General features: G+C 40.8%; 1 protein-coding gene across 2 annotated transcripts in view; it reads right to left on the bottom strand.

Annotated features, from left to right (window-relative positions):
* LOC106534335 (cysteine rich transmembrane BMP regulator 1 (chordin-like)) overlaps positions 1-19,364 on the bottom strand; it is a 38,557-nt gene that overhangs the window by 7,953 nt on the left and 11,240 nt on the right. For both annotated transcript variants that reach the window (XM_014030944.1, XM_014030945.1), the window contains exons 4-10: positions 12,660-12,902; positions 9,552-9,731; positions 7,590-7,793; positions 6,442-6,570; positions 5,989-6,142; positions 2,746-2,867; positions 1,254-1,481 (exon numbers count right to left, since the gene is read on the bottom strand). In XM_014030944.1, the coding sequence (XP_013886398.1) occupies positions 1,254-1,481; positions 2,746-2,867; positions 5,989-6,142; positions 6,442-6,570; positions 7,590-7,793; positions 9,552-9,731; positions 12,660-12,902 (1,260 nt within the window). The remainder of the gene's footprint in view (positions 1-1,253; positions 1,482-2,745; positions 2,868-5,988; positions 6,143-6,441; positions 6,571-7,589; positions 7,794-9,551; positions 9,732-12,659; positions 12,903-19,364) is intronic.

Genomic DNA, 19,364 nt, shown 5'->3' with positions numbered 1-19,364 from the left:
TCATGCTGAAATGGATGTGGAACTGAAGGAATTATTGGGGTTTATGTAATACACTGATTGTAATTACACTACACATAGTATAGTTTGTTTTATGATAGAACTGTCAGTATTTAAAACAGCTGGAAAAATAAATTGTTAAAATATGTATTATGTGCTTCTGTTTTTTAATTCAGGAGATTATAAAAAAATCATTCATTTTATGGGAAGACCCTCTCGATTCAAGAGAAAACTCCTTTTTTTAAATGGCTGCTTATTAATTAACTGTTAATCAATCTATAAGATAAATCAACTTCAGATTAATTCATTATCAATAACTTGAATCCTTAAGGAGTTAACTTAATTTATATCTMCTCAAATTCATGTAATTAAGCGTTTTAATGATTTGGCCGATTAATCGATTAATCGAAAAAATAATCAACAGATTAATCGATTGTTTAAATAATCATTAGTTGCAGCCCTAGTAATGACTGATAAATGTGATTTATAATTAACTTGATGATTCTATATTAATAGTTACATTCCTGGTAACAAATACAACACATTTGAACTTTTAATCAATAGGATAGATTGCTTTGTTAGTGGGCAGGGCTCTGACAAAGACAGGGGCCCCCCTACACTGATGACGTAATCAATAGGCAGAGTCCTGCCCTGAAGCTAATGTTATATATTCTGGTCATTTCCTGATTTCGGTCTGATTTCCTGGTACTGCATTAAACYGGTTATCAGCGAGAGCTCTCGGTTCTGTGTGGTTTACTTTCACACTCACATTACATTTGCACATTCTCAATATGATTTCGCACACATCCTGGTAACGAACACGAGTAACGTCTATTTCTTTCAGAACTGTTGCACTCTTATTTAATAAATATGAATACAAAATGCTTGAAGTAAGCAAAARCTAAACACTTATTTTAGCGAGCCGAAGTGGAACGACATAAAACACTCGGAGTGCAGACTCCTGTATGGTTCTCATAAAAAGTCTGTGCTGTTTATGTATTTGTGACTTCAGTACACTTCTCATATTTAGCTTTGTGCAACGTGTTGTAGTGGCAACTTATTTCAAAATTCTCCTTAGCAGACATATATACATATAGTATCTATCTATCTTTATACAGTATATAAAGACAATTTTATGATATTTTTGGCTAACTGTGGGGCTGGACAGAAGTCACGGGCCAACACTTGYTCATTCCTGCTCTATAGCAGCCAGAAATAATCTGGTTGCAGAAAAAAAACTGGAGACTGAAACATACCCTCACAGGTGGGACAACACTGGTCAGGCTTGACAACAGGATGAGGGCAGCTGGGCATGGGGCAGGATATGAGCACGCACATCTCCCGTCCCGAGTGGCAGAAGCAGTCCCGGCAGCCATCGTGCCAGCTGTCACCCTCCTCGTAAAGGCGCCCGTTGGAGGTGAGGCAGTAGCTGGGCGTTGGGGCTGGGATGGTGGTGGTGGTGGTGGTGGCAACCTGGCTGCTTTCTAGAAAGACGAACACAAAAAAAAAAGAGAATTAAGACTTTATGATTTATGAAAAGGRTAACAAACCTCTCATCCCTTCATACAAACTTTATCACTCATCCTGTTTTCTAAAATAGCTCATGGAGTTTCATTTATGACTGCATGACAATAATTAAGCAGAATGAGCTATAAAATACAACTTATAAATAGGTGCTAATACAGCTTTTACATGAATAAAAATATGCTGTATTGAGTGTTGAAGAAGACCATTAAAGAATCACTGGAACTCCTTATCAGCATGTAGAGGCTACAACCAACTCCTACCTCAACTGCCACTTAAAAACTTCTGGGTCATTTCACCCCATTAGGAACCTTCCAAAGCATAAAAGACTGTTCAGCTGCACCCAGAGACCCTATTAGGAGCAAAAATTGCCAAGTCGTCATAGCACAGCTTTTAAAGTTTGAAAGGACGTAGAATGAAGCTGAACCCGGTGAACTGCACAGCTCAGGCCCTGATGTTGATTCTTGTCTGTTTTTATAACCATAAAAACAAACATTTGGGGGAAAAAAATCCATTTTATGTATATTAAAAAAAGTATCCCCGGGTTTTTCAACTTTGCTCGTTGATACAGAGGCTCATTCAGGAGGTTTTAAAAGCAGGTAAACATTGTTTTATTTGCAGAAGGTGATGGTCAGTGCGAGAACCCGTTTGGTAAAAAGGACGAGCCAGATGCCTGGGTTAAAAAAACACTGTATGAGGCTGAAATTTGTCAGATACAGCCAAACTAGCTAAATAAACACATCAAATAGAATGTGGTGAAGGATAAATAAGGTGCCTGCAACACACAAACTAAAACTTTCACAAGGAAGCAGCAATATGTAGAAAAACAATATCTAAATGTTGAACTGGTGGTACAGAGAGGTTAAAACTAGTCCTCTGAAAGTACTGTAGCATAAATAGTTTCCAAATAGAGGAAACTCAATGTAAACACAAACATTTAGAAGTTCCAAACATTTAAAGGCAGCATCTTTTGGGAAGGAGGAAAAGTGAACTTTTAACTTCAGTTTTATACGTACCGAAAACTCTCTAATGCATCAAATGAAAGGAACAAAAACAACAGAATAATGTGACATCTTTAAACTAATTAACTTCATCTACTACAGTTGTGTTGATTCTTAACTTATTTAATTTAATTTCTCATCTGCAGTCCACTCATCTTTCTGKYTGGCTAACGTGAGTCGCCGTGCTTCAACCGTAGCTCGAACCTGACTCCTCCCATCTTACCGTTGCACATGCAGACGGAGCAGCCCTTGCGGTTCTGTCGATAGCCGTTGCTGCAGTGCTTGTCGCAGGTGAAGGGAGGACATTTGACGCAGCGGCACATCTCGCAGCCGTGCTTGTTCCTCCTGCAGCGTGACGAATAAACACACGAGGAAGCGGGCATGAACAAAAAGTCTATTATTCCAGACATCGCTGTGCCAGAGAATACACAAAAACAAAACATTGTTTCAAACTGCTTCTCCTAAATCTGCGGAGCAGCTTGTTATTGTGACACTCTGAAACCCACTCGCTAAAGTCGAGAATAATCAACATCTGGATCTGCCCCCACCCCTCCCTCCATACTGGCTGCCTTTGAAGATCAGCAAATAAAAGGCCAACATGTGAGCGGCCTGTGGTTTGCACTTCATACCAATCTTAAAGACTCTGGCAGTGGCAATTTAAAGCCAATTCAGATGCTTTCAATTCACCCTGTTGCCATCTTTATTGCTCCGAAAGCCTTTGGTGGGTATATAAAAGAAACATGACAGAGCAGTGGACTTATAAGCGTTAATGCAGATAGAAAGAGCTTGTTGATGTTACAGAAAGAATACAATGAAAGATAAAGGCTTCTGTTGGTCAGGTTGGAGAAGAGGCAAGGAGCAGAATGAAATGCAGAGGCTAAGGAAGCTGGAAACAAGACCAGTTGGATCCAATTATCTCCCCAATAAAACATGGATGAGCTGCAGGTTGATAAATTATCAGAACACAGATGAAAGAGCGACCTGCGTCTACTCCTCACTTCCTCTACATCCCTCCCTGTCCCATTCATTCTCACTCAGCCTTCCTTTCTCCGCAGGTAAGTGATGATTCATATCCCTCCCTGAGGCCTCATTAGGCATGGATAGTGACATTATTGATCTTCATCTGCCAAAATTATTCACACCCTCGAACATACGAAGACTCGCAAATCTCCCAGGTTCAGCCGACAGACGGCACTGAAGCAGCAACGGCAGCTACAGAAACAACTCTGCGAGAGGCGAGTTAAAACCTCACTGTACAACTACAGAGACAGAGTCCGGCAAACTCAGAGCACAGCTTTGTTCATAGATGATTTGTGGAATTCTAAGCAGCGCTTTAGGCTCCAGAGGGATAGAAGGGCTTCGGGAGACACAGGAGGCCCCGACTAAAGACTGCTAGCTCGGCAAAATTTCCACTGCGGTGCATCTGTGATGTCCAGATGAACTCTATTCATGACCTGTGTAGTCAAAGTCAAGATTCTGAGCTCAGAAAGACAAAAAAAATTACAACTTTAGCCACAAATACTACCCACAAAATTCTCTTCATTTATATTGTTAGCACAAACAAAGTTTTTTTTTAGTTAAGGCTGGTTTACTTCATCCTGTTTTAGGTCATTTCAGAACTCCCAGAACGCTGTCAATGCATCCAATAAAAACACAGATCATTCGAGCACTCGTTTCACGCGCGTGCGTGTGTGTGTGTGTGTGTGTGTGTGTGTGTGTGTGTGTGTGTGTGTGTGTGTGTGTGTGTGTGTGTGTGAGAGCTGGATTCTGGAGGTGCACAGGTTTGNGTGTGTGTGTGTGTGTGTGTGTGTGTGTGTGTGTGTGTGTGTGGCGGCAGCGAGCAGCAGTGTGAGAGGACAGAGCGGCACAGCGAGGCTGGCGAGCTCTCGGAGGATTTCTGACTTCTGAGGCAAGACCTAAACAGCTGCTTAGGAAGGATAAAACCAGGACTTCCTGCTCCCCCTCTCCCCCAGCAGAATTTTTTTTCTCATCCTCTCCTCTGCAAATATATTAAGTCCATCTTTAGCCATAGCTGCAGGGAGCATGGCTGCAACTTCAGAGGGATCCAAATGGTGTATGTTTCATAAAGGTTGCTTTTGTCCTGATGTGATTTTGATCATTGTTTTGAGGCAGGATGAGGATTTATGAAATGAGAGTGGAGCCTGGGGACCAAGCATCCTGGTACAAAGCACTTCCAGATGTTTGATTGGGGTAAATGGGATTAGGAGGAGAGGAGTTGCAGGGTCTGAGAGGCTAATGTGGACCCCACAGAAACTTAATCACACACAAACAGACACAAACACACTCACATATTAATATTAAATCCTTGGAATGGCCACCAAGGTAGGTAGGACCTTTGATCACGGATACTAAACACCTGTCGTATTACTGATTTTTGATTCACCACTTCATAATATTCAATTTATGCACTACACTTATTGTTAATTTATGACAGTTTACTGTACACACAAAAGGTGACAGGTCTAAAGTACTTATATATTACTTACTTTTTATCATTACTTTCTCTACATACAGGGTTTATTGGGAAACTGATGAAGTTTGAGTTAAATTKAACCCCGTACATATTTCCATGCTGTCCTTTCTGTTTAAGGTTATAGAAATTAAGTTRTTGAGCATTGGCTATAATTCATAAATGATTTTAAAAGCTTCCAGTCTGGTTTTAGGGCACTTTATAATAGAAAAATGACACTTGTTAAATTGACTATCAAACTACTTCTGAGTACAGAAAGAAAAAAACGTCTCAGTTCAAATTCTTTTAGACTTAAGTGTTGTCTTTACTGCTGATGATCATATCATCCTCTCACATTGTTTAGAGTCTTTGATCAGAATTAAGGGCCCAGCTCTAAATGYATTATGCTCATTCCTCTCAAATATGGCAGCACCAMGGCTCAGTGGTTAGCACYGATGCCTCACAGCAAGAAGGTCCTKGCTTCGATYCCCAGTTTGGACCTGGCATCTTTTTGTGTGGAGTTCGCATGTTTTCCTTGCTTGTTTTCTGCGAGTACTCCAGTTTCCCACAAAGACCAAAAATAWATACAATAGGTTATCAGATAAAATATATCTGTGATCTAAAAGGGATTTACCTGGTTAAAAYATATGTCAATAAATAATATAGATTTCCAAACAATTGTAGATCCTGAGGAGTACCTCAGGGACTCATCCTTGTCCTCCTAWTTTTGCATTATCAGACATTTCTTTTTGTGGTGAACGTCCACCTAACTAAACTTGGCTCATTCTCCTTTATACACTGTTAAATATTAACATTATTATTAAAACAGCATAGTTTCCAAAAATTACAACCCATACAGGCTTTTCTCTGCTGCATATTCTAAGGGTATCCATCTTGATGTAAACAAAAACAGATGCATTTTAGTTTAAGTAAAAGAAAGGCAAGGAGTTGGATTTGGGTAAGGAGAAAGTACAAAGGGTCAGTGAGTAGACATACACATATCCGTAGGGACAGGTCTTTGTGCAGGTCAGAGGTCGGCACTTGGGCGTGGGGATGCTGCACTCACACACCTCACAACCAAAATCATCCTTCTCGTATCCCGTTGGACATTGCAGARAACAGTATTTTCCCAAGTCAGGACAGGAGTCATCTGAAAGAGTTGAAAGAGGTCATCTGATCATGGCCAGAAAAATCCATCAAAAAAAAACAAAGACGTGTTTTGCAGCAGGGCTGATCACAGGAACATTCCTGTGTCTGAGCGCCTTGCAAAGACACAAGTAGGCTCTGATGAATATCAGCACGTCTGCGCCGCAGTCAAAACCAAGTGATTGCTAAATTCTTTTGACACACGCATGAGCAAACGGGTAAACGCTTGCATCAATTGTTCAAATCTCTGAAAGCCAATCTGAGACTTTAACGTTCGCCAAAACGTGAGGAAGGAGAGCTTACTGTTGAGGCACTGGCACAGGAGACACCCATTGTTGTCCTGATGGAAGCCAAGAGGGCAGTCGTTCACTGACAGGGAGCAGTTTTCCAGAGGTGGGCACAAAATGGGGCTAACAGTCTCATAAGAAGGTTCTGGAAACAAAACAAAACGAAGAACAGGGTCTTGACAAAGAACTCGCATAGGCAGGCAGGAGAGGATGTAAAATAAATCTAAATCAATAAGAAATTAAGTATTCTGCTAAGAAATCTCACTTAATTTTATATAAATAAGTGTGTTTAAAACCCCTCAGGTGGAACAATCGTTCAATTATTTTTGTGCCATCTGTAATAGCTACCCATTTACACATTTACACTGCTCTAAACAGTAATTACAGATAAATGTAGAGCAATTATACTAGGGTTGGGTACCTCCCTGTATTATTGTGCTCTACAGTCGCCCATTAGAAAATTGAATGTGTCTGGCACATGTAGAAGCTTCAGGGCTGCCAATGATGACAAACAAGCACCCCAGAGTCTCAATTCAGATTCAAATATTGCTTCAGACTGTCTTGAATTTGGGGCCAGATTGATTGAAAATCCACATAAAACAAAAATAAAACACACACACACACACACACACACACACACACACACACACACACACAAACATGCACACCCACACAAACATGCACCATCACGTCTCCTNAGATTGATTGAAAATCCACATAAAACAAAAATAACACACACACACACACACACACACACACACACACACACACACACACACACACACACACACCCACACAAACATGCACCATCACGTCTCCTAATAAGCACTTCTTGCCACGTTCTGCGGGAGGAGCAGCTCAACGAGCTGTAACTAATTACAAAAAAAGAAAAAAGAAAAAAACTTCAATTATGTGGCCTCCTGCGTTTAAAAGCATGCCGTAACCTCACACACAGGTGGGTCTCATTTTGGCGGGCAAGGGTAATAAAGGAACACAAAGAAGCCTGCAGCTTGAAGAATGCTCTGTGGCCTCCCTTTTAATGAGCCCATGCAGATACGCTCTCTGTAGCAAAGCTGGAGGGCCACGTGAGCCTCCTGCAAGTGATATGTGAGCTAATGTGTAGCTTATACTAGCTTGTTGCTCCCCATTAGCTTAATAAAGTACCTTCGCAGAAGGGACAGCACTCGCCAGGGATCTTCACAGGGTTTTGGCAGCTCTGTTTGCAGGCCATCGCTGTACAGTGAGGATCCCCRTCTACACACTGACAGAAGGTGCAGTCGTCCTCTTTCCACTGCTCCTCGTGAACTCGCAGCTTATTATTCATCCAACAGCTAGCTTTTGTGCTGTCTGATGACAACAGCTCTACATCTGAGAAGGAAAAAAGAAAAGGGTCTTATAAATTTAATCAAAAAAAAGTCTTTATGAGAGAAACAACATAAAGGAGAGTAGAACAGCACAAAACAGGATATTCCACCAGGGAGCAAACAATATATGGAGTCTGGACTTTGATGAAAATCAAAACAAAAAGCACACAGCTAAACTTAGAGGACTCTTTTAAAAGTGTAAGTCAAGAAAAAGCTTTCCGCAAAAAAATGGATCCCAGTTCAAAAGTTCAAAAATAATGCTTTGTCAACTCGAGATTTGGAAATTTGGGACCTCAGAAAGGCAGATGACATTCATGAAATCTGGTTCTCACAGGCTCCACTGATGATTTTAGCAAAAGTCTGAACTAAGCCATGTGAGTTTTAGCTCTGACCCCGTCGGCTAAAGGCCAGGCCGGAGTTTGATACCATAAATTTCCCTCCACAGCAAAGAAAGAGCGTCTACCCTTTTTAGATCCAGCAATTAGTTTCATGTAGAAGCTGTAAATTCTGAAATAGTTTAAAAGGCACTTTGAGGCGTCATTTCTGCTCAGCGCTTTGAGAACATATTGATACTTTTACTTTTACTTTTAGAACATATGGATGTTTTGGGGGGAATGTTTGAGCACATTTCTGCATTTTCTTTATGTGTAAAACAATACGTTGTTATACTTCTTCATATGGATGAATCAGCCCATTAAATGATTGTGAAAAGAACGAGGGGTGATGTAAGACTATTGTCCTCTGATGCTGTCTGAAACTTTGGCTGTTGAGAACTTAATGAAGTGTCTTTGTGCTCGCAAACTACTAGGAAAAAACAACTGGCTCTGTACTTGCTAATTGCCACACTATGGTTACCAGCTGCTCCCAAACTGTCTGATGTTAGAAGCAGAATTGGTAGCACACAGAGCTTTTTGAACCTTCCCTTAACAATACTGTCAGAAGTAATAAAAATGATCTGACACATAAAATCTGTTGGATTTCAAACTAAAACCATCAGCTGAAATACGACAAAAGCCCCGTCTTGAGCTGAGCAGGTCAGTCTCTGGTTTTAATACTTTGTGGGTTTTGTTAGAACCTACCCTATTCACATACAGTAGAAAATAACAATTGGGTATAATTTACAGTAGATTTTCCCACACACATCATTACATCATGCGTTTTCCACTGTGAATCTTGCAGAGAAAATGCAGCTTTCCAAAAGGAACTAATAAAAGCATCTATACGGTGCAAAGAATTGCAGACTCCAACACTATATGCGCTTCTGCTCTTTGTCTCCTTCTCACCCAAAAAACATGTACAATAGGTTGCCTTCAGACCCAGGTCTCCCTTGAAAAAGAGATCTGTGCTGCCTGGTTAAACAATGGTAAAATAAAAATAAAAACTCCTAATGTGTGCATGTGATTACCTGTAGCCACGCTGGCAGAGACCAAAGCTGGCTCCCATCTCCATCTACAGGCTCCTGTCAGTCTATAATGTGGCTGCCATATGCCCAGCGACCCCTTTTTTCTTTAACAATGCCAACAAGCACTTACCAGAGCTCTCTACCTGACTTTAAGCACACGTGATTAAGCCAAATCTGAAAAAGCCCCAATGTTCTCACTGAAAGTCTCCCCAGTGGAAATGAATCCTTGGGTAGCGGAGGGGAGTTTCGTGATTGGAGGGTTTTGCCGTCATCTAAGCTGCACCATCTTTAGGCTCTGCATTTTCTATTAAACCATTAACCGAGTTGTCACGTTGTAACAAAAGGAGTAAATGTGTGTACCTATGCAGACAGGGCAGCACTCTCCCTCGGGTACGTAGAAGTTTTCACATTCTAGCTCGGCACATTCTGCCTTGGAGCAGAAGGAGATTCCTCCGCGGCACTGACACAGCCAGCAGGGGTCCATGCGGTACACCTCTCCATCAGAGAACTCTTTCCCCTTGAAGACACACTTTGGAGAGACTACAGAGAGGAGAAAATTGTTGTCAGTTTTACACTGAGCTTGACATGTGGAGTGGTTTGTGTTGAGTGTACAGTACTCTGTCCTTCACATTTGTCCTTCATGAACAACAGCATTTACAAGACAAATATGCAGTTCTCATTGTATAACCATCAGCAAGARGCTATCCTAACCTTCAACAACCAAAAACAAACCCAACTGTTCAATTTTTTATTCTGGAAACCTTTATCCAATCCAAACGTTTTGAAGCTGATCTTAGAAGCCAGAAAACGGCATTTATCAGACAGTGAGTCCATCGGGAGGAATTTCACAGGAATCTCTCAAGTCTTGGAATAGTTTGGATTCTTGCAGTGCGTCGTAAATTAAAACAGTTTGGATCTRAAGAATTTGGCAGAATCTGGGCTCAGTTCTTTGGTGGCAGGTGGAGGGAATCACTCCTCTGGCCAAAGTATTTACCAAGAGCATCCAAGCATTTAGAACCACTTTCAACAGTGTTCTCTCAGCTATGAAATATTATTAACATCATGAGTGAACAATCAGGTCTGATTTTGTGCATAGTCAACAAGTGTGCAGATATATATGCATAAATCATGAAAAATGGTGGAAGAGAAGCTTAACAGTAGCAACTAAAGGTACAAGTTTTATTTAAAAAAATGAAATTGATTCAACCTACTATTCACAACTAAAACAGCTTTAGTCAATAAAAACAGAAAAAATACACCTTAATGTTAAAACCATAATACATATTCAATGTACAACAGGGGTTTGGATGCCTCAGAGAGAAAATGAGGCAAATTAACAATGTAAAAAAAGCCTCAATGCTCACTGAGGAGTAGCTGCAAAAGTAAGGTAAATACAGTACATGCGTTGCTCAGATGGAAGCAGATGTGGGCGGGCCATGGTTTTTAAAAATGAGAGCAGAGGTTACGGCGGCATCTGCACGCCATACCTTTAAGTTCAGACTCAAAGCGTGTGAGCCTGTGACCCCACGCCTCTTGACAAGCAGTGTTGAACTCCTAACACAAAGCAGGTGCGGCAGTGGGGTTGATTGTGGGGTGGGCATTTGGTTAATGTTTTATTATCTATCTTGCTATTTCCCATCATTTTTTTTCTTCTCCTTTTCTTCATTCCTGCTATCTCACTTTGCATGGATCAAAGTCAAGATGAGAAAATGCAAGAAGCACTTCAGCTGGGTAAAATCTAAAGGTGAGGCAATGGCATTTTAATGCTCAGACACAACAGGAAGTCATGTGGTGTGACGCTTATGTCATTTTTTTTAGTGTAATCTCTTTACAATTTGCAGAACTTTTGCTATTTGATCTTAATTCTTATTTGTTTTAATTAAGGTGCTTCGCAAGTATGTAGTGAGACATTGTCAAAAGGCTGGTTGTCCTGGTTTACAAACATAAAATGTAAAAAAGAGAAAATAGATTTTTCTGTGAAGATTAATAATGATTGGATTCATCACTATCAACTTTGGAAAAACAAATCTAACAGATGTCACTAACATAACCACATTATGAACTTGACTGTTGTTGGCCGTGTGTTCATAATGAAGTCAAGCTGCAGTCCCTGACACTGATTAGAGGAGTGATCTCAGCTTTATTGCTTAACACCAGCATAATTCTCTCAAACTTGGCACCCCTGCCTGACAACCGGGGACATATTTCGAATTTGTACCAGTCAAAGTGTTGAGAAACAGCAGCCATTTGTAACATCGGATAACATAAGGTCAGGACAGTGCTGCCAGGTCTGAGTTACCGCATATCAGTTGTCTTTCAGCCAGTAGTGAGGGAGAGGCCAAAATACACAGGTGGGACTTTAATGTCAGCCATCAGCCCAATGGGAACTGGAAAGAAGCTAATCAGTCTAAGCCACTAATGGAGAAACAATGCAGGGTTAGAATGTTTTCCACAGGAYGGTGTTTGTTTCCAAACGAATTAGACTTTATAAGATACGACATTTGTTGATGTTACATTGGAAGTTGCTGCAGGACTGGAAAGTTGACAAGGGGGCCCAGTGCGTGTCTTTGTCCATGTCCCTTTTCTGTGGAGCTTTCTGACATGGCACGCAGTCATGCAGCCCTAACGGACAGTAGGAGCAACACAAAAGGCATCAAGCCCCAAGTCCAAAGAGCAGCAGACACTTGTTATCAAAACACTGATCCCCCGGCCCCCACGGCTGCCATTCAGCCCCCGCTGGCATGCCGGACTCGATTACCCTCCCCACTGGCAGACTGGAGCGCATAAAAAGCATTCCCATCAATGAACTGCTGAACCTTTTGCCCTTGTGGATGTGTGACCAGACAGGAACCCTTTGACACTGCACTTCTGTTGAGCAAATTCATAGCCTAAGCACTTTTCTGGTCACTGGGCTTGTTAAGTCCATTAATTCCAGGACACGGCACTCATTTATACATCTGGAAGGGCCAGATTGGGAATTTGTTCTGTTGGTAAAACAGGGAATATTTTTGGGGTGCGCAGAGTAAACAGGCCAGTGCCACAGGTCCCCGGCCTTCCTGGCCACCTTCGCTCCAAATAAGAGGTGCATTGAAATTTGAATAACTGTTTTCTTTTTTAGTTTCGTTGTATTCTTGTGCACTTTTTTTTCGCTTTATCACCCTTGTGGGCTTTTGATGTACCTACTGTATTAAAAGCCCATTCAGGCAATAAAAAATTGGGTTCAACAAAAGAAAATGTGTTTAATCTATGGTCATTAACTCTGGAAGGCTTGACTCAGCATGATGAACAGTAATAATCCAATCAGCAACTTTCTTTTTTTTACTGTAAACGATTGTTCAGCGGGGAGAAAAGCCTGACTCAGAGGAACGTAATTGCCTCCAGCTCACTGATGCATTTCACACCAACTGTGCAAATGCGTCTTGCAGTGGGAGAGCAATCAAAGAGTGTTGTGTACACCAGTGCTATCACCTTTCTGGCACTCGTAGACATCGCAGCAGTCTCCTGGCTGACCGCTGGCATGGCTGAGTGGAACAAAGTGCTGTCCGCTCGGGCAGTGGGGCTTCTGGCAGGCACCAAAGTCACAAGTGCACTGGGGCGGTATGGAAGGGCAGCAACCAGCAGGGGGCGTGTAACTCTTGGTCAGGACTGACCCTTTGGGGCAGGAGGGCACTGACAGAGCCGGACAGGTCACCCCAGCACACCTCAGCTGTTCTGCAGAGAAAGCACACATGGATGTACATTAACACATGTTTGTCCTTCTTCCCTTTGCATAACACTGTTCTTCTAAAAGAGGAGAGGTTTGTTGTGCCTTTTTGTGTGAATGCCCGCTTGGGCCGCTTTAAGCTAGATTTATACTCGACGCGTCGCGCAGGGCGCCAGGGTGCGCGCGTCAAAAGTGACGCAATATCGCCGTCCTCGCCCCTGCGCGTAGGCCCCGTGCGTCGTTTTGGCGCGTGTCGTGCACCTMCGATTTTTTGAAACTCCGCAAAGGCTAGTGCACACGYCGTTGAYGACGTGAAGCTRCTCACGTATGTACCAGCATTTATAYGATCCCTCTATRAGAGATCATAAAGATGTTCAAATGGCACAGAATGTTTGGAAGGAGATTGCTGAAGCGATGCAGAAAGATGAATCTGTGTGTAGAAAGGCTTGGAAAAATGAATTGCATGTTCTAGTAATGTATTAATTAAATTTACCCATCTGAAAAATAAACCAAAAGAATGTCTTAGGTTTACTCTTTTGATCAGTACTAATAAAAACTTGATTTTTAATAACAAAATTAAAATTTGAGGATTTTCCCTGTGAGGCAGCAAAGCTTTCTTTTGATTCATGATGGGAATTATATTTACAATACCAACCATTTGAGGTTTCCTATTTATAATAACATCGAATGTTCTTACAATTATAAAAAAAGTCCGTTTCATACCTAATTTTATAGAGTGAAACTGTTGATGACTTTGGGAATAAGACCATATGCAAACAAAACTGAGAAGGAAAGTTGCTGTGGATATTTCAGTGTAGTTTTATTTTATTTAACATCATTTACACTCGAAAATAKACTTAAAAACTAAAGGTACAARGCCAAAACAGGAGGCACCAGCGGCAATTGTGGCAGATAGCTCCACACTTAGTCAGCAAAGAAAAAACAACTTTAAATTAAAATAAGAACACAAATGAATAAAATAGAAATGAAATAAAGTTGTGTGACGTCATACATTTCTTCCTCTACGCCCGTTTTTCTTCTTCTACACAYGTTTCTYGCAACMTGTACTGCCACGTGCTGGTCCATAAAAGAACAGCACTTTGCCGTGCGCCGCCGCACGTCAACTATAAACACAKCGGCAAAACTGTAAACGCAGAAGCCGCACGGCTCAGTACACACGCACTCSGCGYGCTCCAGCYGGCGGACCAAAGCGCGAGTATATCTCGGGCTTCAGAAACATGCTACTACAACCAAGTTCACACGATCAACCAGCAAAAGTCTGCACCAGGCCATTAGATCCTCACTTCAGTTTGTGGCAGCTTTACATACAGCCTTCTGTCAAAGCAGCCAGAGTGCAGCTCCCTCACCCTCTCTTACACCACACGACACAGTTCTCCACATATCCTGTCGCCGCAACTCTGATCCCACTCAGTCTGCCTCAACTGACCCACAATCCAAACAGCCGCTCGCTCTCTAAAAAACAGTCGTTAATAGCAGCCAACCTTCAACAGAGCTTTGCTTCATGCCAGTTTACAGACGCCCCTTCACTTAGCATACCAGGACGTATTTGTCCATTCATCTGCTGAGCCAATATAATGCCTCTGATAGCTCTGGTTAGGAGGGGGTGGGTGTGAGAAGAGATGCGGGGTAATCTGGGCAAGGGGCTTAGGGGTTGTATTTTGGAGCCYTTTCAGGAAAATAAAAGTGAAGCCCCTTCTTTACAGATAATTCTTGAGAACAGTAGCCTTCTTCCAAAAAAGGGGATTACTCAAACCAAAGGAGGGGTGTTTATTTTGGTTCTCAGTGTCGCTGTAACGTACACAGGAAGGCGGAGGTGGTAAGAAGATTGATGCTCTATCCTGTAATCAATCAGTCGCTAAGTTCTCCCTCCAATTCCCAGCAGTAAACACAGAGTTTAACACAAAATCAGAAAGGGTAGGGAAAGTGGGAAAGCAGTAAAAATACATACAAGAACGAGGAAACTCTGGTCACTTCACGTGACAYGTACATACAGGAGAACATGAGTCAAGCTGATTATTAACTTTTAAAAGAAATACTTGATGGTTTTTGTATGCATCTGGTTTTTAAGGAAAAGGCATTAAACAGACTGAAAATTGCATAAAAGTGCTTTGGGTAAAGTTTCCCAATTTTTTGGCTGGTGGTCTTCCTGGATTGGWGCTGGAAGCTACGTCCCTTAAACCTGTTCTTTAAACACCAGTGAATGAATCTCTTTGAATTTTGAGCAGATTTAAGGTATAGATTTCCAATTGGACCTTCCAATCACACTCATTTATTCYGTTTTTAAAAGATAAAATCTTTTTAATTTTTATTAAATCTGATCCTCTTCTACCATCCAGTTTTACATCCATTTGATGTCTACATGACCCAAAATAAATACACTAAAAAAAACATGTACGGATGAGGGGCTTCGASTGAGACTGCTGCAATTTGGCGGGTGGAGGTAATGTAACCGACAGATGAAACTGAGAAGAAGGGAAATGTTAAACTTTTCTGGCTCCAGATAAATACAGCAGGAGTGTGAGGTGTCTGTACTGTACTGTTTACTCAAGCAACCTGGGAGCCGTGAGGACARCTACAAAGCTCTCATTGATAAACTTCGCAATTGAATAGTGTCAAAGAAAGTGAAGGAAAACCCCTAAATTAACGGACGGCTGAAACCCTTTCAAAGATTTCTTTTTGGCCTAATGTCTATACCGGGAGTTAAATAAACCACAGATGGAAGTGCTGATTGGTCAATGTTTTACTTTCAATAAAGTCTAACACAGTTCACTGCTGCTCAGTTAAACTGCTTTTGCATTTGAAAACCTYCAGCTTCTTTTTTAAATCCTCAAAAAAATGCACAGGGACAATCTTGCACACGGTTCAGCGCTGAAAAACACTTTCTGTGCATTGTGTACGCCGCTGAGAAGGCTGATTACTCTTTCAGTTGTGATAATGGCTGGGGTTAGAGAGCACTGGGAAAAGCAGCTGGCAGACATGCCATTGTCATTCAAATGAACTGAATTGTATGCATCTATGGAAATGGTCCAACCCTTGTAGGTGTAATTAATGTAATTTTTCTTTTAAAATGGAGCATTTATRGGAACAATAGGTAGAAACAGAGGTTGGGAAAAGTCAGTGGCAAATGGATATTATTCTGCACAGTTTCTGTTCTATATCGAAGCAGAAATGTAATTAGTGAGTCAGTGAATGCAGAAGGATTTTTTTTTTGTTCACAATGGTGAAAACACTCCAGCTTGCACAAATACAAAAGCCATAATTTGGTACGCTTGATAAATTCTTGCTGCAGATCCAACAATAACCATTTTAAAAATGACTTAAAGATAGGAAGSAATTGGAAACCTTTAACACAAAGCATCCAGTGCAACATTTTGCAATTTCTCTTACGCACACAGAAGTGAGACGTGGAAATTGCCTCGTGGCCACAGAATGGTGTCGTCTGTAAATGTTGTATATTTCTGGCACCTCTGGAGCTCATCGAAGAAAAGAAAACCTTTTTTTCCCTTCAGGCGGGACACAAGGAGTGCAGTCTTTCCTCAGAGCAAAGCAACTGAACCAGGCAGAGGAGGCAGCACTGACAGCCTGAGTTTACTCATGGAAAAAGTGCACAATGTGAGTTCTGTTCACCAACTGACTTTGGAAGCAAGTCAGTGGAGAACAAAGCCATCTCAGTCCGGCTACCCTACGTGGGTTTTTGGTCTGTCCTCAGGTTTTATAAAGTTGCACAAGGGACACATCAGGGCGGTCTCTCCTATTAAGGCTGTGGGGGCATGGGCCCTTCACCAACCAGCAGTTTGGGTAACCCRTGCTTTAGATATGAAGGCCAAAGAGCAGCAGGGTGTCCAAAAGACAGAGACAGGTTCAAACAGGTGGAAACCTAGAGTGTAAAGCAGCAGGGAGCTCTATAAAGCTTGTCCTATCAGTTAGGGATGTCCCGATCCAGATATTTTGGCTCCCAATACAATCCGATTTTTCTAATGATTAGTCTTTAAGATACCGATCTGATACGATCCAATAGCTTTATTTCTTTCCAAGTGACAAGGCTGGTAGTATTAAAACGAGCCTTGCTGTTCCCACCATGAGAAACATCAAGTTTGCAGATTTTGCAAGTTGCAGTTTCAGCATCATTGTTTTCCATTGAAAAGTGTTCCCACACTGTGGATATGGTTGCATACTTATGTACGTCATGACTTCTTAATGGCAGCTGTAAAGCATGATGATGCTGGAAAATGTTGCGAAATCTGGATCGGCCCGATCACATGACTAAATCCGATTCTACACAATTTTCAAAAAAATGGCCATATCTGCCACGATACCGATACTGAGTCTCTGATCGGGACATCCCTACTATTAGTCTTTAGCTGATACTTCTAGATAATAAACATTAAAGGTTGTTCATGAAGGACAGTGGTGTGGTTGTTTGCATTGTCACTCCACAGTAAGAATAACCCAAATTGAGATCRTAGCTAAAGCGTTTCTGTATGAAGTTTGCATGTTCAACGTAATTAACGTTTTTAGTTTCCCTCAAGTGAATGTCCACGTTCATGGATTTTTAGAAAATAAATGAATTACATTTTATCATCCAGAGCTACTTCACATTAGAATAACTTGTGGAGTTCCACAAGGTTTAATATTAGGACCTAAGTTAATTATACACGAGATTATTTTTTATTATACTTAATATGTTGAAATTTTTAATGTTCGCAGTAGATTCAAACTTATTAAACTGTGGGGGTCTCAAATTATTTAAAGTTAGGCTATTATTGAAAATAAACCAAACGTATAGTGTATCTTAAATTGTCTTAAAGACAAAATTTGATATGAGTTAAATAATGTTCAGATCGAAATATTTAATGAAACAAAACTCTTCCAAGTGAYTATGCTGTATATTATAATACATTTTAGAGGAATGTTGGATGAGTAATGTCTATATAATATCTTTTATTTTTATTTTTTTAAGCCAGGCTTAAAATAAAAAAAATGTCTGTATAATATCTACAGATCTCTTCTAATGTCATTAATGTGAGATATGATGGAAGTTAATTATGGAATATAATGTAGCATGTAACGTAATATTCATGGATGTTGAGATCTTAATGAAAGCAAAACTGTGTATTGTGTCTGTTTKCTTTGTGACATTTTGAATTGTTTAGGTTTATTAAGAAAAAGGCTTCAGCTTATTCTTTTTTTGGGTGCTTTCTTTTATATTGTAAAGGGATCAATTTTTATTTGAATATGTATACAGAACCAAAATAAGCTCTCTCATTCATTCATTCATTCATTCATTCATTCATTCATTCATTCATTCATTCATTCATTATTCATTCATTCATTCATTCATTATTCATTCATTCATTCAGTCAGTCAGTCAGTCATTCATTCAAACTAGCGGTGGGATAAAATGTGGTCAAGGGAATGTCCACAACAAGTTGTGAATATTTGCACACTGGTTCATCTGTGTAGGTTTGTGTGTACACAGCAAATGTATATAACATGAGTACATTCCAGAGAAACGACTTCTTGCTGTCAAACGGCACAACAGTAGACCAGTGATGAAGAGCCTTGAGGAATTTAGTCAGTCCAAAGGGTCTGTATTCCACATGCCACTCCATGTATGGTTGCATCTGACACAAAAATACAAAAGTTCTGCTGCTAGARGGAGTGTGGAGAGCACATGGTCAGTCATTCTTACATTTTAGACCTGTCCTTCTATTTAATCCTTCTAGTTGGAATTTAGCAGCATGTAYGTAAAAAATGCTGGGACTTTTCTGTGAAGTTACCTWTAAATCTTAGATAAATTCCTGAAGGTTCAAATGAAAAAGATTCCTACCGTCTRAAGGTCATGCTGATCCCTGGTAAGAAGGTCGTAAGATACTGGCTTTGAAAACTGTCCTTCTTTTGGTTTATTATTAATGTACTACAATAATAATAATATACTGTACATTTGTGGTCTAACTATAWAAGTTATGTGTAAACTGACAAGATAAGTGTGTGCAAACATGAGCACATTTGCCCTATTCTYCACTAGCTTCCCATCTTCACTAGGATTGAATAYATGGTTTCCCTCCTCATTCCCCAATGCAYCTATGGACATGCCTCCACCTACCTCAAAGAACTCCTTAATCCATAAAATACAACTCGCTCACTCCACTCCATCCACTCAAACCTTTTTCATAAACCCAGAATAGAACTGGGGATGATGGGGATAGGACCTTCTGTGCTGCCGCTCCACATCTGTGGAATGCTCTCCTTGACACTCTGAAGGCACCACAATCCACTGACTGTTTTTAAAAAAAGTCTTAAGATGTTTATTTTTAGCAAAATGTTTGGTTCACTTTCTTAGGTTTTTATCCTCCCTTTAAAAGAGCCTGAAAGATTTTAAGCCTAGCTGTCATAAGGAGCTGACTAGTACTTGGCTTTCTATGTAAAAGTCAGAGACAGTCGTATGC

Source organism: Austrofundulus limnaeus, unplaced genomic scaffold, assembly GCF_001266775.1.
Source record: "Austrofundulus limnaeus strain Quisiro unplaced genomic scaffold, Austrofundulus_limnaeus-1.0 Scaffold1147, whole genome shotgun sequence".
Classification (NCBI taxonomy): domain Eukaryota; kingdom Metazoa; phylum Chordata; class Actinopteri; order Cyprinodontiformes; family Rivulidae; genus Austrofundulus; species Austrofundulus limnaeus.
The sequence above is the reverse complement of the archived record's forward strand: the minus strand, read 5'-3'. Positions and strand labels throughout refer to the sequence as shown.